Source organism: Convolutriloba macropyga, chromosome 4 (genome assembly GCF_964194025.1).
Source record: "Convolutriloba macropyga chromosome 4, txConMacr16.3, whole genome shotgun sequence".
Taxonomy (NCBI): Eukaryota; Metazoa; Xenacoelomorpha; order Acoela; family Convolutidae; genus Convolutriloba; species Convolutriloba macropyga.
Window position 1 is genome coordinate 28,910,018 of NC_134471.1, and position 25,747 is coordinate 28,935,764.

At 36.9% G+C, this 25,747-nt stretch overlaps 1 protein-coding gene and 1 non-coding gene across 2 annotated transcripts; one reads left to right on the top strand and one right to left on the bottom strand.

Moving 5' to 3' along the window:
• Positions 1-18: 18 nt before the first annotated feature.
• Positions 19-22,264, top strand: LOC142337589 (EF-hand calcium-binding domain-containing protein 7-like). The gene is made up of 7 exons (XM_075386927.1): positions 19-842; positions 1,113-1,362; positions 1,976-2,569; positions 2,952-3,146; positions 18,642-18,818; positions 21,111-21,306; positions 21,808-22,264. Exons 2-7 carry the CDS (start codon positions 1,150-1,152, stop codon positions 22,149-22,151), a joined length of 1,719 nt encoding a protein of 572 aa, XP_075243042.1. The 5' UTR covers positions 19-842; positions 1,113-1,149; the 3' UTR covers positions 22,152-22,264.
• On the bottom strand, positions 11,731-11,802 carry Trnaq-uug (transfer RNA glutamine (anticodon UUG)). The gene has a single exon. It is a non-coding gene; the product is annotated as a tRNA-Gln (tRNA).
• Positions 22,265-25,747: the final 3,483 nt, after the last annotated feature.

The following is a 25,747-nucleotide window of genomic DNA, read 5'->3' on the forward strand; positions in this document are numbered from 1 at the left end:
TTGAGACCTAATAGTTTTCAAGCGAATTGCGCAAATAAATTTGACACAATGGTGTAAAGATTGAAACATATCACAGTGGAGTATTGAACACATTTTCTAAAGGTTCTTATTGGTCTTTATATGAAATCAGCCTCAATTTATTTAGGCATCACAAGCCTTGAAATACTCATCACAAGCCTTGAAACATCACCACGACTTCAACTTTTCTGGAACTGTTTTTTGTCCAATTCTTGAGATGGAAAAACTGATTTGTTCAGGTTTTCAGCCCAAAATTTCATAGGACTTTTAATAGGACTTTTAATTGATTTTGTTCTGACCCGACATTGTATAGAACAACGATAAGAATAAAACGAGTTTTTAAAACTTTTTTAAAAAAGTTTTTGAAATCGATTACTGCAGCCTAAAAATGAATTAGTTGCTTTTCAAACAGCAATTATCTCCAGGTATCAAGAAAATGTAAAATTGATGCCACCTCTGGCTGTTTGAAAGTTATTTAAAGAGTAGTGTTAGCGTACAGTCATAATAGGAAGGCGAAAAACTGATTGTTTGACGACTTTTAAATTTGGTGCTTGGTTATAAACAAAAAACAAACGTTTATTTTTTGGTAAGATGTATACATTGTTTAGGGGATCAAAATTCAATATACACTCTCTATTTACACTCGTGGTAACTAACAATTCAGGTACATTACCCGAACTGTGTATGTATTTCGGCGCTCCTACATACTACCTGAACGTGCAGTTGCAGATCACTACCTACACACAAAGTGCAATTGCAGATCATTTTACTAGGATGTGCAAGCAGTACTCCTGCACAATTTACCTGAACAGAGCTAATTTATGGTAAATTTACCTGCACAATTTGCCTTAACTTTTTATGTAATACCCTTTTCAAGTAATAACCTCTTTGTAATGGTAAATTGCTAGAAAAGTTAAGTTTTTTTTGGATCTGTTCTATTTTGGCCCCCAGGCAAAACAGAACAGTCCGAAATGTTTTTAGCCAGCATCAAATCAGAATACTACAATAAGAATAACATCTCGTTAAGCTGAGTTTGAAACTATTTAATGCTATGACTTAATAGTTCCCTTCTATAACTGGAGACTTGATTTTAGGTTGTTTATGTTTCTCTAATTATCTGAAGTTTTCAAAATGGGTTCTGAGAGACGCGCCAGTGTCTCGTCTATACGGTCAGTGGACAGTAACAGTGTCAGTCAAGTGGGAGCCAAGACCAGTGCAGAGAATGCTTTCTACGAAGAGTGCAAGACCACTTATTTGTCTATGTTTAAGAGCACAAATGAGAGAATTCTGTCGAAACAACAGTTGTACACTTTGCTCACGCGGGCTGCCAGGTCACCCTCAAAGGTCTGATTGAGTTTTTTAATGGTTTTTCAAGTTTGAGTGTACGGTTCCTTGCTTTTCTGTGATTTATTTTGTCTGTGTCCTTAGTATGTGTGAAGATTAAAATGAACGCAAATGAATTATTGTAGCAGAACAGGCTAGATCAGTTAATATTCCTAATACTACACCCTCAGTTGATATTCATTACTGTGAAATATACGGGTAAGTACTTTATAGCGCTATCCTGACTATTACTTGCACTTATTTTTGGAAGAACACTCTAACCGATTTTTTTGAGGATTTTTTGATTGAAGATTGACTGACTTCAGGTTTCAGTCGTTTTACAATGCAAAAATGAATAGAGTAGATCTGTCGTTTTTCAATAGTACCTTTGTAACAGCTTCATTTTCCCCATGAACACGTTATTTTTCTCTTCATTAACATGTGTGAACAACCAGGCTTTTTTTTGCACTGATGATGGTTTACATAGCTTAATAAAAGATAGAATTATCAGTTGCAATTTATAGATACCATTGTAAAGGGGTAAACACATCAATTATGGTTGGTCGTAATCTACCAGGAGGAAAAGGAAACAATTCTGTATCTTTCAGCTAGACGATGTTTCGTGTATTTTTAGCACAGTATGACCAAGCACTGGCCAAATGATACAGAATACCTGACTTACATCAATTTCTGCAACATCATGCGAAAAGAAAAAAGCTCTTCAGCTGACAAGAGTGAATTAATCTCTATTCTCCACACTTTCGACCCAAACAGCTCTGGAGCACTGTCACGTGACAACCTGACCCAAATTCTCACATCAACTGGGGAGCCCTTTACACCTTCAGAGCTGGAAGAACTCTTTTCCCTTTTGCATGACACGCAGAGATCCAATGATATCTTTGACTACACCAAAATAAGCTCCAACATTGCAGAAACCTGCTCTGACGTCATGAGGAAGCACAAAATAGTCAAATCAAACGCAACGTCTAATAAGCAGCAAAGTGGACGTAAAAAAGTTGTTAATGAAAAGACAGTAGATAAATTGAGAAGTAAAATCCAGCCCAAGAATCTTCAAGAATGGAAACAAATTAGCCAATTTGGATTTATGAGGTTTGAAGCGAAGAGTTTGATGTCAACGTCATTTAAAATGTCTCTTTCTGCATCATCTGAAGTGTTCATTACTGCACAGACGAGGAATGTCGTGCATGTTCCAAAGAAAGATGTCCAGGTTATTAATGCATTCAGACAAAATTAAACTTTCCTTTTCACGGAATCAACGAATATAACAGAAGAAAAGTTGACCTAGCTTAGTTGCTGCTAGTTCACCTCTCCGCAATTTTTAACAGATGTAAATTATTGAGGACATAATTGAGTTGATCAATTTCTCAAACTTTCCCAAGAGTTCAAATCAGATGATTTATAATTGCACCTGCACAGCAAGTTCAAGCTATCTGAATTTTAAAAAATGCTGAGACTTTTTGAATTGCTCCATATTTTCTTATTTTATGACTTCACATAATCCATGCCTATTACTGAACAATACAAATGAGTTTTGATGTGTTCTTTCTCGTTATGACGAAGAATTTTGGTCATATTTGTTCTTATTGCAGGTGATGTTTCTGTGCGCCAGAGTGGACCAATCAGGTAATTTCGCCCAACCGGCTTACGTGAGTGACCTCTACGATGGAGCAGTGTTCTCTCTGCGTGTAGATTTGCCTCCAGGCAACTATCTGGTCGTCCCATTTACAATGAGTACCAACTTCTTACCTCGCAAAAAGCAGCCTGAGGCTTGCAGCTTTGTTCAGGTTCGTTTGAAGCTCAAATTTTATCAAATAGTTTTTATAATTTATTGTTCGCACATTTTATGAAAAAAAATACGAGAACTATATGCTGGACCACTTTTTTTCGGATATTTTAGACTCTTTTATGAGTGTCCCGGAGCAACATTTATCATTTTAGAATTTCACTACAAATAGGTTTTATAGGAGATTGTCATTTTGAAGAAAGTTTAGGACACAAACTTTCGGCGTTTTTCAGGCAATTTTAGTCAAATTTTGCTTTTTGGTGTTTTTTACCACCATAGAATCCGGATTGAAATTTAAGGTTGGTCAGTAAATTTATGTATTTGCGTATCGGTACTGAGAGAAACAGAAAAGAAAATGAGATCGAAAGTTTACATATAAAAGAACGGATATTGACTAAATTTTCAATTTTAAGAAAAAGAATTGCTTAGCTGAAAAATTAATTCATCATAAAGTGAGAAGAGGATCTCTTACGGCTACCAATTTTTAAAAAGAGGCTACTAAACGGCTTTTTACATTTTGTATTATTTCTGCAGACACATAAAGAAGCCCGCATCAATGGTTCTACCTGTTAAACGTCAGTTTTTTTAGAAAATCAGATAACAAAAGCATTCAAAAAAGTAGCCGTTACGAATTTTTTGTACGTGTTCATTAGATGCGCTCGAATATTACGAAGTGATGGAAGTTGTGTGTGTTTTTATGCATATTATTCGATTGACCATTTTGACTTTTCGATTGACTTTTGTCACGCTAGATTTTTTGATTTTTTTGTTTTCTCTTAATATTCTCTCTGGTTCACAAATCTAGGACAGGTCAACACAAGTGCAGATTGTTTATTTCTACAGCGAGACGAGTCTAGATAGTGGCCAATAATGACCTTTTAAAACTTAATTTGTTTGAAAGTCCTTAGGGAACAGTACCCGCATCTTGAGTTAAAATAGAATACAATAGAATAGAACCCCATTAAATTGTTTGTCAGCAATTGGTCCGTCGTTAGTTGGTCATTATTGTTTTTGAATAAATTTTGACTTAATTTAAGTTTTTTGAAAATTTTTTTGAATTGTTTTCAGCGTTATGCTTAAGCGTATTGTCGTCACTCAGGTTTTAGGGCGGTTATTAAATTAGAATCAGTAGTCTGGTCTAGTTGTTGGGCTTTGCTTTTTTGAAACCAAATTTCTGTGTTTTTTGGTAACAATCTTGTCAAAAGATGCGTTTAGCTCAGAGAGGATTTATGAAAAACTTATTATCCTTATAAAAGGATTGCGTTATGGCTTGCTTTCTCATCTGTAAAAATTGTTTACGGACTTTTCTCATTTGGCTGGCAATTTTCTGTTGCTCACTGGGATGTTCATAAATTCGTTCCTTTTTATATTTTTGTTTTTCTTCCTTTTTTGCAGATGCGTTTTTCTTATTTGTCAAATTATTTTTTTCCAACAAGGTAATTTTTGATACTAAAAATGTTATAGTTTTTCGAATTATTTCATACGCCTGGAGCCTCTTAGTTTCAAAGTGTTTTTCTGAGTATTTGTTTTTCTGAGTATTTATAAAGAACGATTCATATACCATTGAGGTACAGGTTCTTATTCCTCCTTGTGGACCATAGAACTGTCAAACTGTCAATAGCTGTCTAGTTTTTAGAGATCATAAGGCATACCACAATTATAAATGTTTTTTTTCCTTTTTTGAATTATTTTTTCATAAACAGTTGTATCTAACCTAGACACCTAATTTTTTCATGTTATGTCAAAAGTGAAAGACAAACCGGATGAACTGATGAAACGTAATGAAAATCATATATGTCAATGTAGTTTGAAAATTTTAATTAACTGCTGATTTATTGTAGTCGAAAGTGTTTTCCGTGCAACCTGTTTAAGCGAATTTTACTTGAATGCTAACGTGTTATTGTCTGAAATGCTGTAGAGCGATATATTGTCTGTCGTCAAACTAAAATTTGTAAACTTTCTGTGCCACGAAAATTTGTGTTTTTGTTTGTATATAATTATGAAGAAACAGATTTCTTTTCTTTTTGTATCCACCTTACTTTGCAATTTTTTTGCTCGAACTGCTGAAACGGAATTTTTTTAAGCTCATCTCAAAGAAAAGCTACAACTGTTTAACTGTTGTTGGAAGTGTTTCAGCTCTGAGAGCCGCAGAATCGAAGTTACTGTTAGCAATGAATTTATGCAGTTTTTAAGAAACGTCTATCTAACATTATTTGGCCTTATGTGTCAAAAATCTCGATAAAGATTGCTTAATTTTAATATATTTTGATACGCTTGCAGATACTTTTTTGGGCTATCTAAATGCATTTAGCTGTCTTTTTATGTGTCTACTTCTGTTGCAGGAGTCTTTTGTTGGCATATGCTTTTGATAAAACACTTTTCATTGACATATAGTGCCATTTTGCAAATAATTCCTAGTTATTTAAAAAAAGGTTATGTATACGCTCGAAGTCAGTTGAAAGCAATGTTGTTGGTAGACACCGTTAGTAAGTGCAATGAATCTGACAAACCATTTTTTGTTCCTGTACTTGGTTTTTATACAATTGCATTTAATGAACGAAGTCCTAGGGTTTACTTTTGTTTAGGTTAGGTAAATATTTTTTGGTCTAGTTTTTGATCCTACATTTGAAAGAATATGCATTTTATATGATAGTCCTAATTTTTTGTCCAGACAAGTTTTGTGGTAGTATTTTAGTTCTCTTCGGGTAGTTCTCTTTATACTACGTAACATTGGTCTCTAAATTTGTTTCACCACAGGCTGTAGTCACAAATTTGCTGCCCATTTTGACGGCACTTCAGAAATTTTTGGCCATTTTTTAAAAAAATGTTTGTTGGTGCTCTGATCAGAGCAGCAGAAGGAACCAATGTGTTGCAGTTTTTTACAGTTTTCCTGAAAACTGCTCCACAAGCAGTTTTTTGTCGTAAAAAATTTCCCTCTTACCGAAAAAAATCACGAGATCGTAGTTTTTAGTTCACGTTTGAAGTGGTTTTCAATACACTCCCCTGCTTAGTGGTCATATTGCGTAGGTTTTAATGCGACAGACCACGCGTTTGCTCCCTTTTGGAACCTTTCAGATGTTTCAAAATGCTTTTTTTTGGCCTCTGGACACAAAAATGATTACGATTGAAACCTGTCGATAGCTGCCTGTTTGCTCATTTTTAAAAAGAAATTAGCATTAAAATATAAACATATCTCAGCTCAAACTTTGTAAAGTTAAACTGAATTATATAAGTCTAAAATTTCATATACGTTTCAACATTTATATTTTCTTCAGGCTTCCAAAAAAATCCACATAAGAGAGCAAAAGATTGGCTGGCTTTTTTGGCGAGTTTGAAGATTTTTGAGGTATTTCATGATTTATACTCAAGAACCACGCTGATAGAGACAACTGTTTTGTTTTGCAAAACGTCTAAGAATTGGTTTTCGCTTCCATTTGGTTGAACGTTTTTATTTTGAGATTAAAGAAATTATCTGACTGCTGTTGACACTTGTCATTTTCCCTTGTTTATTTTTACTGAATTGCTTTGAACTGGTTTGTTTGGTCCAAATTGCATACTAAACGCTGTTTCGAACCTAATTGTTGCAAATTTGTAAAACTAAAGCTTAAGGCTTTGCATAAAGTTTGCACCTTTTTTACATTCGAAACAGTAATTTGAGTTCACGCAAACGTTCTCCAATTTTTAGTCAATTTTTTTGATATTTTATCTGCGTTATTTGATCAAGATGTGTGAAGCCTCGAAATTCTTAACTGAAACCTTAAGTTTCTTAAATTAATCCGGCCGCAGTTGTCTCCTATATAGATTTTTTGTTTCACAGCACACCTCTCGAATCTTGTATTTATTGTTCCGACCCCTCTTGAGGGGGGAGGAACTATATACTCAACTGGTTTTTTTTGTTCAGTCAATTTTGGCCGATCGATATATTCTTCGTAGAGTTGAGACTGGTATCATTAGAAAGCTTGTCCAGCGTAGAATATGGAATTAAAAAGATTTTTTTGATTTTCGTTTTTGACAGGGAGATATCGAGGTTTAAATGTTCGAGAAAATAGAGTGAATTCCGTTGATTTCATTCATTTTTTTTCGGAATTTTTGACTAAAATTTCGCCAATTTTGATAAAATTTATTAAAATTTTTCGAGAAAATGTTGCTGATTTTACGTTTGAAGACAAAATATATTACTTTACATTGAATTTTTCTACTTTACTTGAATTTTTCCGGCTACACAAATTCCGGCTAAACATTTCACAAAATTCAGACTTTTTCATCAAAAACAGCACGAAATAAGTTTCTTTAGTCGACTCTGATTAAATTTGCAGGAAGTGCACATCCAAACACCACTACCAAAATTTTTCTAGATTGAAAAGGGGGCTAATTGTACTTCAACTTCCGTTGAAAGTGCTCTGTAAATAAAACTTTGCCGTTTTTTGCTAACTTTATTCGTTGATTATCAAAAACACAGCATTTATTTTTGATTTTTTAACAAACAAAATATCTATATCAATGATATTCCAAAAATTAAATATTCCTAATGGACAATCGGCATTAACAGGAAAAGTTCTGTACCAACCTTGGACCGCTACAATCCAAATATAATTCGGATTGTCGTCAGTCGGTTTTTTATAAAAAAAAAATCGATCTTTTTTATATTAGTTAAATAACAGAACATTTCAAATCAAAGCTCACTAGTGATAGCTCCTATTAACTTCCTACTTATTTCGACTTATTAAATTATCTAGTTGATTGCTTGAAAGCTTATGGTAATTTTGACTTCTAAAATAATTTTTCATGAAAATGTTGCTGATTTTACGTTTAAAGACAAAATACATTGTCGGTTATTTTCATTGAATTTTTTTGTCACAAATTCTGGCTAAAAATTTCACAAAATTCAGACTTTTTCATCAAAAACAGCATGAAATAAGTTTCTTTTGTCCACTCTGATTAAATTTGCAGGAATCGCACACTCAAACACCACTAACACAATCTTTGTAGACTGAGAAGGGGGCATTTTTTAACAAACAAAATATCTATATCAATGACACTCCAAAAAATAAATATTCCTAATGGACAATCAACACTGGCAGGGCTTATTTCTGTACCAATTTTGGACCGTTACAATCCAAAAATAATTCGGATTGTCATTAGTCGGTTTTTCATTAAAAAAAATTCGATCTTTTTTATATTAATTAAATAATAGAACATTTCAAATCAAAGCTCACTAGTGATAGGTCCTATTGGCTTCCTAATTAGCTTGGCATTAATTTATCTAGTTGATTGCTTGAAAGCTTATGGTCGTTTTGACTTTTAAAATATTTGATTTTTAAATAAAATATGGCTTATTGAACTTTGCCTCCATTTTTCTCTTAGTTTAGTCAACTTGTAGCTTGGTGTCAGCAATCACAGAGTGCTCCTTCGTTGAATTCAATTTTAGACTTTACTGCGGTTTTACTCCTTAAAATAGGGTGTTCTGGCTTTAATACTACTAGATTTCACATTTTTTAATTTTTAGGTATTTGCCCATTTTTCATGTTTTCTAATTTTGTCAAATTATCACGTTATTGTCAGTTCATTTATCACATTTTTCGCGTTCAAAATAACGCACAATTCATAATATTTAAATCCTTAAGGATATAGATTGTGGTTCTTTATCGCTTCGACAATACTTTCTCGAAGAATTTAATTGAATTTTTTAAATTTTGTCTTTAACTGTCGTTTTTACTTTGTCTTTTTAGTCGTATTTCATTTCCTGTACAATGAACCGGTTTGATTGGCTTTTCCTAGAACATTAGATGAGCCGACATTCTGATATTAGAAGATAGATAATGGCTTTCATGACTTTGAAAACAATTGTCTACCAAAATGAAAAAAAAAACATTTCAACTTCGCAATTTTGTTCCTTTTATTGTCTGTTTGTTACCTGGTCTCGTTAATTAAAGGTTAAAGATGACATTTTTTTGTCAAGGGAAGGTGTCAAAAGGGATTGGTGTCAGAAAATCTAATGTTTTTACAGAATTCGTTATGAATTTACTGGCTCCGACACGGGTTTTTCACAAAAAAAAAGAAATTAATTTTTGATTTTTGTCATATTTGAAGTTCTTTTTGTAGACGTAAGACATGTTCGGATTAATTGCAGGTCTCGGGGGCTTCCTTTGGATTAATTTTTTCATTTTGTAATTAATGGCTTTCATTTCTTTGGAAACAAATTTTTTTCGAAAGAAAACAAGTATTACATAATTTTGCATTTTTCTTTTTTGTCTAATTGTTGCTTATGTTCATTAATGAGCGGCCAGATAATACAGATCGTTGTTCAAAGAAGGTGCAAGTGAACTTTTTTGGTGGGGCCAAAGTATGGCTTTACGGCTTCCAAAGCAATTTCTGGCAAGTTTTAATTGATTTTTAGTTTGTTGTCTATTTGTTGTTCTTTTTGTAACTGCAAAAAAATTGAATACCAAGAGTTCTTAATTCCCTGTTATAGAAGCATTGGAAATTGTAAACCTATGGGATATTTTAGTTGATTCCTAACGGTTTTCATTACTTAAATTTATTGTTTTTTTTTAAATTCAGAGAGTTTTCTAAATTTAAAGTTCTGTTCTTTTTTGTCTTATTGTTACCAAGCTTTATTATGAACTGGTAAATAACCATTTTTTCTGGTGAATTACAAGTTATTTTGTTTATTTTCAGTTTTATCTGACGCTATTTCGACTTATTAAGTTTTGTTTTTTAAAACGGACATAAATTTTTTGATGTAATTAATGTTTGTTGTTGTTGTTTGATTTTGCCGTTCGTCTTCGCTCGCTTTCTTAATATCGGCATATCTCATCATTCTAGTGCATCATTTTTTACTCCGCTGAGTTATTGGCTTTGGAGGCTATTTTTTCGTTCAAACACGTTTTTTTTAAAATACTTGAATTATTTGTGTTTTTCTATCTGTTCCTCATTTGGTAGACAATTATGCCAAAATTGTGGATGAGTGGGGTCGGAACCTTATGTGCAATCGCACATTGCCGAGCCGCCTTGTTGACAAAAAATTCATAATAGGCAAATGCTTTCCAATTATTTGCATAATCATTTTGTTAACTTCTTTTGTAGCAAGATTTTTCTTAAAATGAGGCTTTTAATGTCTGAAGTTGTTCTTCGACACGATAACCGGCCTACTACCATTAGATGTCTGAATGCTGTACACAGTCTTGATTGTAACGGTTAGTAATGTATAATTTCTGATAGATTACGTGGCCATAAAATGGTACAATCGTTACAATAACATCAAGATAAGATGGTGTCACTGCTGCCATAGAATGATCATTTTATGGTATCATCGTTACCATAGAATAATGATTTTATGGCTTTAATTGCTTAGAGAGGGGACGTCATAGAACAGTTATGGATTCAGCCAGCGTTAAATTTCAATTGTATGGTTGAAGCGTAACCATAAGATGGTAAGTTGCAGAAACCTCGTTACTATAAAAAGATCATGACATGAAATGAAAAAGAGTACCTAAAGGAAATGGAAACGGTTTTTATTAGTTTTGATTTAAGATGAAAACGATACACAGTAGAATTGGGATTTTTTTCAGCCCAAGTTAGTATAATGTAGTCTAAGACGACAGAAAAAACTCATTTTTGAAATTAGTTCCGCTTCGAGAAACATTGTTATATCTTCTTTTATGTGTTTAGGTGTTGTTTAAGACCATTTGAATTTTTCATGGGACTCTAATGTCCATGAATTAGCACTTGAAATCATAGACGCCTATGTAGAAGAGCGAAACAAACTCGAAACCTCGATGGTCAATTCAATGATTACTAATATGTAGCTATGCACGTGCTCTGTTAGTGGGAGGTGCAAAGATCCCAGAAGTCTTTCTACCGCTTTAAATTTCTTTGATTTTTCGGGTCTTTCCCATTATACCCCCCCCCCAGCTTAGTGGTCAGATAACCTATAGCCCCCCCCCCCCCCCCAATCATGGTAATTATATCATAATGGGGGGGCTATATTTTTATGGGGGGGGGGGGCTATAATGGGAAAGACCCGATTTTTCAACCCAAAAGGCAAACCGAGATTTAATATAATCGCCCGGCGTAGAAAGGCCTATTTTTTACCACTGCTATTCATCAGTTTAGTGGACTAAAACTAGGCAATATAAATTGAATCTTTTCCCGGATCTTTTCCGTTTGTGATCCCCCCCCCCCCGTGCGTTTTGCGCCCCCCAGTTACAGAGCACGTGCTAGTACATAGTAAATCATTATGTAAAAATATGGCACGTGCGTCCGGGGGTTGCAAATAATATGCGCCCACTAAGCTGGGAGGGGGAACACACGGAAAAGATCCCTTTTCTTTTGTTTGTGAGGGGGGGGGGGGCTACGAAAAACGTCCTAAAAGTTTTTTGCCTTCCAAGCTGGAGGAGTGCAGAATAGAATATATCAACTTTTACCCCTTCTGGCATTAGAATTACTGGTGGTGAACGATATAACAGATTTCATCGTCTTATCATCTTGGTGCTTGCAGTATTGACTTGCCAATACAGAACGAGGCCAAACCACTGCCGAAATCAAATTTAAACTAGGTAATCGGTAACAAAAGTTTGAATACTAGGTCCCACCGAGATTTGAACTCGGATCTTTGGATTCAAAGTCCAAGGTGCTAACCATTACACCATGGGACCATGACAAGTTCGTAGACATTTGCGAGAATCAATTCGTATAACAACTGAATCATATCATTTGCTTTTTAGATGGTATTTGAAGTTCTTTGGTTTATTATACTTTAGTTCATAGTTGTAATAACATTGCTTTATTTAGTAGAACATAGTCTAACATTGATGCAATCTTTGAATGAGCTCGGATAATCACAACCATCGAAAAGTATTCTAACGAAAGCAGAAATTTCTGAAACGACTAATTCTTTTGATATTTTTTAATAGTAGCTGCTATTAAAAACAAGTACTCATATTTTTTTTGTTTTACCAGCGTTCTAATAGTGCCACTTAATTTTTTCACGCCTCTTTCTTAATTAGGAAGGGGGACCTAGCAGGATAGATTAAAGTTTTCATTAAGACAGCAGTGATGTGAAAGATCCTGGGTTTGGAAAACCGAAGCTTTTTAATCAGGCTTGCTGAACGATCTAAACATGCGTTCTTTTTTAAATCGCTATCGAACACATTTTCCATTGGATTTTCTGCGCTCTATTTTGAACCGGATCTAATCCCGTCGCTGTTAGTTGCAACTTTGCGTCTTTGTGAAAAGCTAATATCGAAGTCAATCTGTTGAACAGAATACAAATCATTACGAGTTGTTTGACCCTAAAACCCTAAATTTACTGTTCAAATTGGCATTCGTCCGGAAGAGAAACTCACAACCAGTCTTAACACATTTATTCTTAATTATCCCTTGTGAAGAACGCTTACCTTAAATTTACATGCCGGTTTTTGAATCATATAAGCGAGAAAACGTTAGCAAAGTCTAGAACAATAAAAATAAAGTACTTCCAGAAAGTTGTCATTAGGTTTCACATTCTCAACGTAAGTACATTCTGATTATTTAAAGTAATTCGGATTTGAAGGTAAGTAGATTTCACGTGAATTCTACTTAAGGAACATAGCAAGTAGATTTCAGAAATTCGTACGCTTTGTCCACGACTCCCTGCAGGGTTGCAGAATTGGCTTAGGGTCAAAAGACTCGTAATTAAGCAGAAAGAAAAAGGAAGGTAGTTTTCATGCTTTCTGAGAAAGATTGAGAAAAGTAAGTATTGAAAAATTTCCTTATCGATCAGTTTCTTGTTCACGTGCTGCAATTTGAAAGCAATGTTTTTGGTTTTAACTCTGACTTTTTGATCAAATTGACTTTTCTCGCACATGTTTGTAGTTACCTCCCTGGATATCAAGTTTCACTTCTTACAACATGAAGAGACTACAAACCCAAAAACGACTCTTATCCGAAAAACCCACTAGTTATCGAAAACAAGAAGTTCTTAAACTTGAAAACCAATTGATAGAATCATCGGAACTGGACAGGATTGAATATCAGGAGAAAATCATGCGTGCAAGAAATACCGGTACAATCTTCAAACACTTGAAAAGCCTGAAAAAATCACCCAGCCTTCCAAAATTACTAATCAAAGAAAATCAACAGAGCACAAAAATGCAAGAGCAAGTCAACATGATGAACGAGTTCTTTCACTCAGTGTTCTCACCCAAAATTCCTTTCAGTATACAAGATGTAAAATTGAGAAATCCTGAAATTACAAACTTCGAAATCTCAAAGAAAGCAATCTACGAAATACTTTTTTCGCTAGATGCCACAAAGTTGCGAGGCCCAAATGGCATACCGCCTGCATTTTTCCAACGTACAGCACGCGAAACAAGTAAGACTTTAAATGTACTTTTCAAGCAGATAAAACGACTGAGAAAAATCCCGAACTCCTGGAAAATTGCAGCTGTGACACCAATCTACAAAAAAGATGACAGACGGAAAGTAGAAAATCACCGACCAGTCTCTCTTTTAGACATTGACAGTAAAGTTTTTGAGAAATGCATTTGTTCAGCTTTATACGCTCACTTCGAAAAATTCCTAACAGAACACCAACATGGATTTGTTAAAAAACGCTCAGTTAATACAAATATGCTATCCTTCTTGAAATCAATTCACGACGCACTCGATAGCGAATCAAGCACCGAAATTGTAGCATTTTACACAGATTTCTCCAAAGCTTTCGACAAAGTGCCGCATTTTGAGCTTGTACAAAAAGTTGCAAATATTGGAGTGGGAGGTTGCCTATTAGAAATTATCATTGACTACTTAGACAATAGGAAACAATTCGTTCGGGTAGACAACACAAGATCGTTATTTTTAGATGTAACAAGTGGGGTACCCCAAGGTTCTCTTCTCGGACCACTCCTGTTTTGCATATTCATCAATGACCTACCTGATGTGTTAGTTTTCTCTGACCCATTTATCTTCGCGGATGACCTAAAAATTCTTGCAGTGAAGAAAATGTTTTGGCAAGTTCAAAACGATCTCAATGGTATTGAACAGTGGGTAAACGAAAATAAAATGAAATTAGCCATGGACAAATGTGCAAAGCTGAGCATAAGAGGTCAAACACAAAATTACGAGCTTATGGGCACTAAACTAGAGTCATCCAAAGTCATCAAAGATCTCGGCATCTATGTTTCCCATGACCTGACGTGGAAGACACACATCGAAGAACGACTGAAAAAAGCGAACAAAGTACTCTACTTACTTCGACGAAACATAGCTCTTCAAGTAAGACAAGAGATCAAGCTCGGACTCTACAAGTCAATTTTGCCAGTACTCTTATATGGCTCTGCTTGCACAAATCCGAACCGAGGTGAGCTACAACAGCTTGAAAGATTTCAAAAGAAAGTAGTCAAATGGATCCTTGGACAAAAAGTCATGCCGTATCCAAATGAACTGAGACTTCTTAACATACTACCACTACCAATGTTCATGCAACTAAATGACATTCTACTTTTATCGAAGTTAACAGAAGACGATAGCTTTTTACCAATGGTGAAACAAAATTCAGAAAAAGGGAGAACAAATGAATTATTAAAGCTCCCGAAAACCAGAACTGAAAAGGCTAGGAATGACTTCTTTTTCCGTACATGCAGACTAGCAAATCGAATAGAAAAATACATTGAATTTAATACGAAAAAAGGCCTTAAAAATCGAGTTTTAAATTTCATGTGGAAGTTTGTAAACGAGCGATTCGACGAAAATAACATCTGTAGCTGGCATCTATGCTGTGACTGTCAGATCTGCAGAAATAATAGGACAATTTTCTAAGACGACAACTGGGACGAAAATCCCCTCAGTGAAAACTGTAAATCCCCAACAACAACAACAACAACAATAATAATGGAATTCGGATGTGAGGAGAATACGTACAGACCTTGTTTTTTTTTACTAATGAATATAGTAAATTTTCTTGTAGATATGGATTTTAGAATAGAGTTTGGCAACAATTCGACCCGTTTAACGGAAATTAGTTTTTTTGTTATCAAACGAAAGAGGAAAATCAAATCGGACGAGCAGCTCTTTGTAAGAACGAAAATGACCACAAATGTTCTCCTGTTGAACATAATAGTGAGTTTCGAAATTGCAGTAACCAACTTTAATAATGTGCTTAGCGGTTACCTCCATAAGAAACTTGATATTTTTAGTTAAGTAATACTTGTGGTTTTTTTTTGCGATCTTTTGTTTCGCCCCCAGCATTTTTTTTCCTCCAATTACAATTTATGTGTCGCTCTATAGCACGTTACTATGTAAAATTTAGCACGTGCATCCCCCCCGGGAGTGGGGTAAAGTTATATTCCCACTAAGTTGAGGGGGATCAGTGTAGATCCCTTTTTTGTTAAATTTATTTGTAAATATTGTCGTTCCTAAATGTATTTGTCTTTTTTGTTTCATCATTCTTTGATTGTGACCATTTATTATTCCTTAAACGTGGAATGGAGTCTTTTACTTCTACTGTTTAGTGTGTCTGGGAGAAATTTTTAATCACTTTAAGAATTCATCAAACTCTTAAATACCCTTTAACGCTATTTTATATCGCATTGAATACTTTTTGTAATTTAACAGTTTACCGTACTTGTGCGGACAACCGTGACAATACCTCACCACAATTTCTTGCTTTACGTCAGTGTTTATCGCCGTCAGATACCTATGTTTTAGGTGGACAACCGAGTTGAAAAACGCATGAAATTCGTCATTCATTTTCACTGATAAATTAACCAACTACTGCCATGTAAGCATATAATCCTTCACTTAGCCTAAATTTATCTGGTCGAATTTGTTTAGTAATTACATATATATTCCTTATTCAAAGTTTATACGCATTTAATTCCGTTAGAAAATTTCTGGTGTCTCTAGTGTCTGTGAATTCTCACGTGAAATCATAGACCCCATATTTAAAAGAAAGAAACTCTAAGCGTTGATTATAACGGAAAAACCGGAAAATTGTTAAAAATTCATGTCTTCTTTGCTGGAGATGGGCGAAAAGTAGAGAATAAAATCTTTTGTGATGAGTCATAACGATATCGTCAGAAGATCTTTCATGTTGATTAATGGCTTGTAATCTTGATTTCCAGTGACTTTGGTTGAACCACTGCCGAAATCAAAACTATGTAGTTCACTAGATAGGCACTAGATTTTTGCGGTCAAGGTCTAACACTAAAATAACACTGTTTTGGAACATAGTCATACATCGTTGCAATCTTAGAATGCTTTCCCATAGTCACAATTTTCAAAATCGAAGAGTATTCTAACGATAGCTGAGTTTTCTGCAATAGCTAATTAATTCATTTTTGTTTTTTTAAAGCGGTTATTACTCAAAATATTTTTCATCGCACCAGCGTTCTATTCTCAATTAATTTTTGCACACCTCTTTTTTAAATAAGAGAGTAACATAGATCCAACTTTTTTTGGACAATGATGTAAAAATTTGTGCGTTTGCAAAATTAATGCCTTTTAATCGCTGTATGCATGCTGAACAATCTAATATTGCATTGTTTTTTAATCGCTATCGAACAAATTTTTGACCGGAAATTCCGCGCCTTATCTTGAACTTTACCTGTTCACCTCAAAGATCGTTGCAACTTTTGCTTCTTTTTGAAAGCTGATGTTGAAGTCAATCTGTGGAACAGAATACAAAAGCAGAGTGAAAAGGGGAAGTTTTTTCATGCTCTCTGAGAAAGAGCGCGAAAAGTAAATTTAGAAAAGTGTTGTAATCTAACAAAGTTTTCTGTTCATGTGTTCCAATATCAAAGCAATGTTTTTGGTTTTGACTATGACTTTCGGACCAAAGTGGCTTTTCTCACACATTCTTACATTTAATGTTGCCAACAGTAAATGAGAATACGTACAGACCTTATTTAACTATTAAAAATGGATCTCAGTGATTACGAAGGCACGGATAACTTAACCAATTTCTTCAATTTAAGCATTAGTTAATTAATTCTTCCAATTAATCAGCCTAAATGTTTTTGCTCGAAATTGTTTTGTATTTGCAATTTTTTCTTATTTAAAGTTTATACATGCATATGATTGCATTAGGAAATTTGAAGTATCTCTACTGTTTATGATCCTAGACATAGATGTAATCTTACTTATATGCAGAGGAAAACTTGATAGAAAATTCTTTTATATGCCTTGAACCTGCTCTATTCCCATCTCAGTTCCTCAAAAATAAGTCGCAGTTCCTCAATACATTTGTTACTTGTGGATTTGGCGTTTTTTTGGGTTGTCGTGACAATATCTTGCCACATTTTTTCAATTTACTTCTGTATATCTCACCTCAAATTACCTATTCGTGGCCCATCGACAACAATCACGAAAAATGCATTCAAATCGTCTTCCATTTTCCTGAATATGATACCAAACTTCTACCTTTTTGAGGTAGTAATTTTTCACAGAGTTCATCAATTTTCTTAAAATGTTTTCTGCTCGAATTATTGTGTAGTTACTGTAGGCCCAGTTGAGTGACTTAATTCTTCCTAAAAGTCATAATCTGGTTAAGGGTAAAAATGGCAAATTTTCAATTATATTGGAAGTTGCATACCTTAATGTGAATTATGTGGTCCACGCTGTCACTGCGCATGGCTATTGATGACAAACTTTTATCTCAATATTTCGCACTAGCTGAGAAATAGACATCGGTGATAATACTGACGGCCAAAATTCCATATAAAACAAATTTTGGGACGTCGCTGTTTTTCAAAAAAGAGAGAAATCAGCGTTTGGTTTTATTTTCATTTCTTTTTCCGGGCTTCGATTGGTCTCGGTACGTAGCGTTTTAGTTAGTTTTTGTGATAATTACTGAATTAATTGAAACTCTAGCACAGTTTGTTTTTTTTGCAGTGGCGACTTGTGAAGAATTTTCTATAAAAATTTATGAGATTTCGCTTTTGGCCCTTAATGTTTTGTAATTAATTTTTTCTTTGAGTGGACGGCTACGTTTTTTGTTGAATTCGACGCTCGACTAAAAGAGATCAACTCCTAGTCTTGATTGTAAGAATTGCTGACAAAAGCATATCCTGGTGACAATTCTTTGCCAAGTTGTCATTTCTTATTGTGCTTATGGTCTCAAGTCAATGGTCAACTGCAACTCAACATTTGAGTAAACCTTGATTCCGACTGTAAATTAAAACCTTTTGAATTTTTCTATCAAACATAAAACCCCTTGAATTTCGGTCGTCATAATTTGTTCGGTTGTGATAGTTTCATATCAAGTCCCACGGGCCGCTGAGGCATGGCCATGGCCCGCGAGGCATGGCCAAAGGCGCTAAATGCGCAGCTCTTTAATAGTAAAGTGGGGGTTTATTTCCGTGGGGGTTTATTTCCTATCTAAAACGAAGTGGGGGTTTTTTTCCGTGGGGGGTTTCTTTCTGCAACCGAAAATATACACATAAAGGTCGTGCCTATGCTTTATAAATCAAATTTTTTAGTCTTAAAAGGACTTTTCTGTATTTTTGGGTTGTTTCAGCTGGGTTCTGTTGATGGAAGTGGGGCGCTGTCTGAGGAGTGCGAGTCAGCAATTGAGACCCTGTTCGACCTCATAGACGTTGATGGAGATGGTTCCATATCCAGACAAGAACTGGATCTCTTCCAAATCATTTGCACTGGGGAGAAATTCGAAGATGAGGACTGGAATGCATTGTCGGTAAGAAATACTTTATTTGTTTGAATATTAAAATTTGCTCGTATTTGAGGAGCATTTGACAATAATAGTTCATTTTCCTACATACAAATTGAATTAATCCAAACGGTATAGGTTGTCTCAAACTGATCAACGTTAAACCTGACAGGAGGTTCAGTCACCACGCCGACTACGGGTGTTATAGGGGAACAGACGCTTACAAATGTTAGGTCAGGTGGTGGAGGTGTATCTCTTTTTCCCAAATACTGTTGAAGGTCTTCGGCTTAACCGATGCTATTAACCCATGCTATTGAGTTTAATTTAATTTTTATGGAACACAATATTCAGTCAACAATACAGGCTTTTCCTTGCGTCAATCAGTTAAGCTTGAATCCATTCTACAACAATGAAGCGCTGTTAACTTCTTATCAGTCAGACCGAAAACAATTTATTCAATTTTTTGGAACCATATTGGATAATAAAAGGTAAAATTTGTTTCACTGCTGGATCGATATAAGAAGGTTCGCTTCTTTTCGTGCTATATATCAGTAACCAGCCAACCGCTGGCGGCAGTCGATAAGTGTAATATTGCCTTGTTTCCTGATGTCGAAAACATTTTTGATGATTACATTAAGTCTGAACACGAATCACAGCTTTGTGAGATTTTGTACAAAATGGATGAACGATTAAAAAAACATAATTTGAATGGGAGCCGAACAAAGTCACCATTAGTTGGCTAAAATGGTTGGAAGTGTATCACCTTAAACAGTGCTAACCTTGAACTTAAACCCGAACAAAATATTTTGCCATCATTATTGACAATCAAAATATTTTGCCATCATTATTGAGTTTTAAGTAAAAGTACTAAAAAACCATACGCATTCACTTTATAGCTATTTTTTAACCAGACATTTCAGTACTGAGAAAAAGAATTTACATCCAATTAAGAACTATCTTCAACCCCGTTTTCAATATGGTATGTTAATAAATAAAATGCATCAGTTCTACTGATATTGGAAAGAAAATAGAAATTCCTGTTACATTTTTTTAGTTTATGGAAGTGGCGAAATCCTGAAGACTATGAATAAACAGGCAATTGCGTCATTTTTTGAAGTTCACCTGTATTGTTTACCGAGTTTTTGGAGTAACTCGTTTTGGGGAAATACCATCCACATGAAATGGTAAATAATTTATATTATGATATGCGTTCAAAAATAATTAAGTGAAGCAAAAACGAAAAACGTTGCGTTCTAAATGTTGCTCACTGAGCAAAACAGGCGGCGCCCAGATAAAATAGGCCCAGCTGCCGCATTGGGGTCTTCAGTCATCAATTCCAGTCGTGGTTGTGTTGTGCCAAAGATTTATTGGCGGTCTTTTGATGTGGCCGGGCAGTCCAACGAATGCTCTAGTGTGTGCGGCTCTTGTGGGCGCAAAGGGGACAGGTCGGGTTGAATGTGGGATCCATTAGATTGACGTAGGCTTTCAGAAGCTTGCAGTAACCACTGCAAAGTTGTGCGAGGAGGACAGCGCCCCTTTTTGCATTTGATCTTTTTGGCTTTGATTTCAACTTGTATTATCTGTAAGTTCGCATGGCACGGTAGTGGGACTGATGGCTCGGGGTCCCAGATTTTCATGCAGATGCAACTCCGGGCGGCCAGTAGTGCTGTCGGTTCTGGATCTGTTTCTGCGGCTGTCTGCAGCTTTTTGTGACTCTGTCTGCTATTTTTTTCCATTGACGTCTGAGTATCCTGCAATCGATTGGTTTGTGACCCTCGGTTTGTGACGAATAGCAGAGGTACCTCTGCTCCTGTTTTTCAGTGCGGTGCAGAGAGATTTGAAGTCGGTGCAGATCACAGCATGGGTCTCGGGTTGTTGGTTGCACAATAACCAGCACTGCTGCTTTTTCTTCGAATGAGGTAATAATCTTTCGTCTCTCGCTCAGCTTTCCTATCACTTCAAGCGTGTTTTGATCTCCTTTTGTTACAACAACGTATCCTGCTTTCTGGTCGCCGTGTGACGCTGATCCGTTCGTGAACAGGTAGACGTTTCCTTCCATGTTCTTGGGGATTTCCCGGGCAGACTCTTTGGAGCATTTGTTGTTGCTTTGACCGTTTCTATATCGCAAAGGAATTCGTTATTTTTATTAAATTTACGAAAAGAACAATTGTTTACCAAATGAAATTACCCAGAATTCAAGTAATGTAAAAAACTAAACTGACTGAACGGGCAATTGCAGCGAACGTGAATGTAGGCGCTAACAGCGTATTGTGAAAATCTTGCAAGCATTGAAGGAATACCTTCAGTTTTTGACTCCAGGATATGTGGGAGACGGTGGATAACTGTATAACATTAAGGGGATTCAAAGAGATGAACGGGATGGAGGCGAGAGAGGAACCGGAGGAGCTGTGGAACTCTTTCTCCAACATGGGCTTCAATAGTGCGCTTCAACTGGACGAGTGTTGCCCCCTCAAACTCACATTCCATACTCACAAGGAGAATGCCATGACTGTAGGTGAGGACAAACGCGTGCTCTTTCATTGAGACATTTAAACTCTTGTGTTAGGAACTCCGCGATCGTGGCTTTGACGAAGATAAGTTCTGAGTCGATGAGTAAATTGGAAAACAGACACGTGCTTAGCATATTCCACTTTGTAACAACAATAACTTCTGATTTTGCCGTCGATGAATCTTACCAGCAGCTTGTGTTGCTGATTACTTGTAAGTTTTGTGACAGCGGCGCTAAGAAATGATATTTTTGGCACATTATTGTAACTGCAAAGTCATATATTTTTTGTATGTGACTTACTACAACAGTAAAGTTACAGCTTGATTTTTATTGCTCTTTTTTAAGCAAATAATGGAGCAATTGGTATGCACATTTTTCGTGTAATCAATTTTTCGTTGATACCGGGATTTCAAGGATGTCCAGATTAATAAAAGACTGCTATACTTATAAATGCTATCATTATTGTGAAAAAAGAGGAATTATTTTTATCCATTTTATCATTTTCAGCTGCTGAGTCGAAAAACACCAGATTCAAGCAAGTAGAGTCGGCCCTGATTGACTTGGTCACGAAGCAGGCGGACAAGAAAAGCGTCAAAACCAAATCAATCGAAAGCCTTGACATCGCAACATTTCAACAGAACCAAATCGGCTTCATTAGTGTTCACAATTCATCAAAGCAACAGAGTCACAAACTTAGGCTGGATCTGTCGAAGAGTTCCAATGTTGATTTAGCCTCGGAGTTCAAAGATTTGATGGTCGGTGAACAGAGTAAGAAGGTAGTGCAGTTGTTAACCCCAATCGACCCCAGTGAGAAAATGGTTGTCAAAATGGCCGCGGAAATCCGAACCTAACTGCAGAAAGTTGCATTTGAGCAGTATCGTCTAAATTCTATAAATTCTATCTTTATTATTACTTTGTAAGATATTTTTAAAATTCAGTTCAGAATATAAGTATTTCTAAATGGTTTCTGCATTCCAATGAGAGGCAATTACAAAATGATTTTCACACATGCACACACACACAAACTCACACACGGTAATGGCGCTAGTGGAAATGGCAGACGTACCAAAATATAGAAATTTTACTGCTGGCCAATCACAATTGAGAAAATAGGAATATTGTTTTCCGATTGGCTGATTGCTCAACAAATTCTCCGTGTTTTAAAATAGGATATGCGTGTTAACGAAAAATTTCTCAGATATCGTGATAAGCCGAAATAGAGTAATTATACTTTTTTGGGGGAAACTGGTCTCACGTTCGTTTGTGATAGATTCATATCAAGTCCCACGGGCCGCAGAGGCATTGCCAGATGCAGTAAAATTTGTAATCTAGCATTAGGCTATGTCCAATTTAAGCTAATTGAACGCATAAAGGTAGATTAATTTAAATTTCTCGACCAATCACATTCGTTGAAATTACCCAACAACAAACTACCCAACAGACGAAGAGCAAGACGAAGAGTTCACAGTGCTACTTTCTCAGCAATAACGATAAGCCGACCTAGTTAATCTCTTAGTCTATTTTCCAAGAGGCGAGGTTTTAGTTGCGCGCCACCCCCTCCCAAAGGCCCCTGCCAGAACTGCGCTGACAATCTACACTACGCAGGAGTTGAGGCTGAGTCTACGCGGGACAACCCGGGCACCAAAGCACTTACTCCTGAGCTAGCTCGCACTAAGTCAAGAGTACCTGGTGCTATAGGTTAGAGTGTTGGCGGTACCACTTGCACTTCGGTTCCGTCGAGAGCACAAGCCCAGGTTTCGACACCAAAGGGTTGGCGTACTCTCACGAACGCAACACTCGCACCCCGAGCATCCTTTTCAGGAAGCTCGAGCTAGCTCAGTGACCTGCAAGCTACCTGGTGTGACCGCTCCAGAAAGAATTCTCTCGAACACAGCCCTAGTCTAAAGCAAAGGAATCCCGGTCTTGGCCGTCCTGATCTGAGGACTCGATTCTAGCACTACGGCCTATAGATAGGAGGTAAGCTTCTAGTTTCACGCTTAGTGAGAGGGGGACCGAGCAAGACGCCGCGAGGACGACCTAAGAAAGTGCTAGACGCCGCGATCCCAGACGAAGAGAGTGCAAGATGCCGCGATCCCAGACGAAGAGGGTGCAAGAAGACAACTCTGCCCACATAGTAGGTGAAGACCAGAAGCACCGCCTGGAAGTGCCTCTCTCCCGAGCACTGAACGAAGAGCCCCCCAGTGAACGAGTCCTCCTGCTGAGTCCTCCCGTCTCAATAGCACACCGAAACCCCCTCGCTCGACCCTTCTTCCCCAACAGCTCGATGAACAACAACACAGTGAACTGCTCAGAAGCCAACCAGAGCCTAAACATGACCGCCTTGACCAACATCAGCTCAGGCAGTCAACAAGGAACCAAGAGGAAAGCACAGGACAGTGGTCCCCGAACGAGCTCCAAAGTCCCAAGAACAACTGACAAAGCCAAAGTGGTCTACTTTTCCTTTGACACACCAGTACCGAGCCTCAAAGACTTCAACCTCAAGATGATTGCCCTGACCAACTGCCAGAACTATGGAGAACTAAGGAAGTCCAAGAACGGCAAAGGCTTCTCCATCAAGCCAAAGACCACTGATATAGCCAAGACAATCACTCCGATTAAAGTTACTGCAGCCTTCACCAACAGCAAAGTAAGACTGAGCACCATGACTACCAACGACTCAAAGCCAAGCTTTATGATAACTAACATCGATCTCGATGTGCAAACAGATGATATCAAGACGAAGCTACTAAGCCAAAACATTGACGCTGAGACTGTGCACAGAATTACTAGCAGAGCGACCAACAACCCAACCCGACTAGAGAGAGTATTCACCTCCTCTGAAGCCAACGCTAGAGCAGCTGTAGAAAATGAGGTCTCTATCTTCAACCAACGCAAGAGATGTGAGAAGTCGAGACAAGACCCTCAAGTGATCCAATGTTTCAAGTGCCTCGAGTCTGGACACAGGAGCCATGAATGCTGTAACGACTTAAAGTGTCGAAGATGCGGAGGCGAACATCTTGCAAAAGACTGCGCACAAGCTGAACAAGAGACAAAATTCCCAAACTGTGGAGAGAACCACTCCTCCAACTACCGAGGATGTGCAAAGTACCAGGAGGCAAAGTCAATCAGCTATGCTCAAGCAGTCAAGAAGAGCCAACCAGTAACCGCAACCACTGTCTCGAAGATAGAGAATATGTTAGAGACAATAAATGAGAGACTCAGCAACATCGAAGACAAACTCACTCAGAGAGTAAAGACTTTAGAAGACCAAACAGCCCAGCTGACCATAAAGACAAGTTCAATCGAAGACAGCCAGCTCAGAAACTACATCACCCTCGCAGCCCTCATACAGTGTACACTAGACTCCTCACTAACGAAGATAAACCTAATGCAAGCTCTAAATTTCATCACAGGACAGATGATCAGCAATTCTCAATTTGACGGAAAAGTGAAAGAATTCAAACAGTACTTCGCCAGCCACAAAATCACATCTCAACATGGCAGTTAACTTGACTGTTCTACAACTCAATGTTAGAGGGATGAGACCCAACTCAGACAACTCGACACTCTACTAAGTGACAAAAGCGCCCATGTTGCCTGCTTCAATGAGACCAAAACGAAACAGCCGCCAAAACTCAAAGACTTCATCTTAGCTGCAAACATTGACGATATCACACATGGCTCAGCAATCTATGTTAAACGCGGACTCAGCTTCAAGCTCATCAACATCAATGCTTGCAGCTAAGATGATTTTGCATCAAAATCAGACTCCAAGACCAACGAGTTGCTGCACACCAGACTCACTGACTCTAACATCGACATCATACTAATCTACTGCTCTCCTGACTTAACCATCGAACCTGCCCACCTTCATTGCTCAAACAGAAGAACTCTCATACTGGGTGACTTCAAGATCAAATGCCCATACATCAACCCCAAAATCACACAGCTTCAATGCAACTGGACGAATAATAGAGGAACAACTAGATGACGACCTTGTGTTGCTGAATGACGACAGTGCAACGCACAAAAGTGGCTCAATCCTAGACCTTTATCTCAGCACGATCGACCTCGCCTCTGACTTTGCATCTTTTCACACTGCAGATGGAACCTTAGGTGATCATCTAATGACGATATGCCAATTCAACATCATTGCCCCAAAACCCAACAACCTAAGACCAGATTGGAGACAGTTCAAGAGGAAAGCGGCAAAATTCACTAACAGCACAGATGAACTAGATGAGAAGGCGATAGAGCTGGCAACTCACATCAAGCGCTGCTGTGACGTCTGCCTCAGACCTTAACGACGAAGCTCCAACAAAGAAATAGCCAATCTAATCAAGACCAAGCATCGAATACAGAGGAGAGTCAGAAAACTCAGACGAAATGGACTAAAGGGTGACATGGACGAGAGTGAACTGACAGCTGAACTAAACAGAGTCTCAAA

Excerpts from the sequence above, each read along its gene's own strand:
- LOC142337589 (XM_075386927.1), top strand. The coding sequence starts at position 1,150 with ATGGGTTCTGAGAGACGCGCCAGTGTCTCGTCTATACGGTCAGTGGAC. Across the intron at positions 2,570-2,951 it reads TTCCAAAGAAAGATGTCCAG|GTGATGTTTCTGTGCGCCAG; the intron begins GTTATTAATGCA and ends TTCTTATTGCAG. Across the intron at positions 18,819-21,110 it reads AGGACTGGAATGCATTGTCG|GATATGTGGGAGACGGTGGA; the intron begins GTAAGAAATACT and ends TTTTGACTCCAG.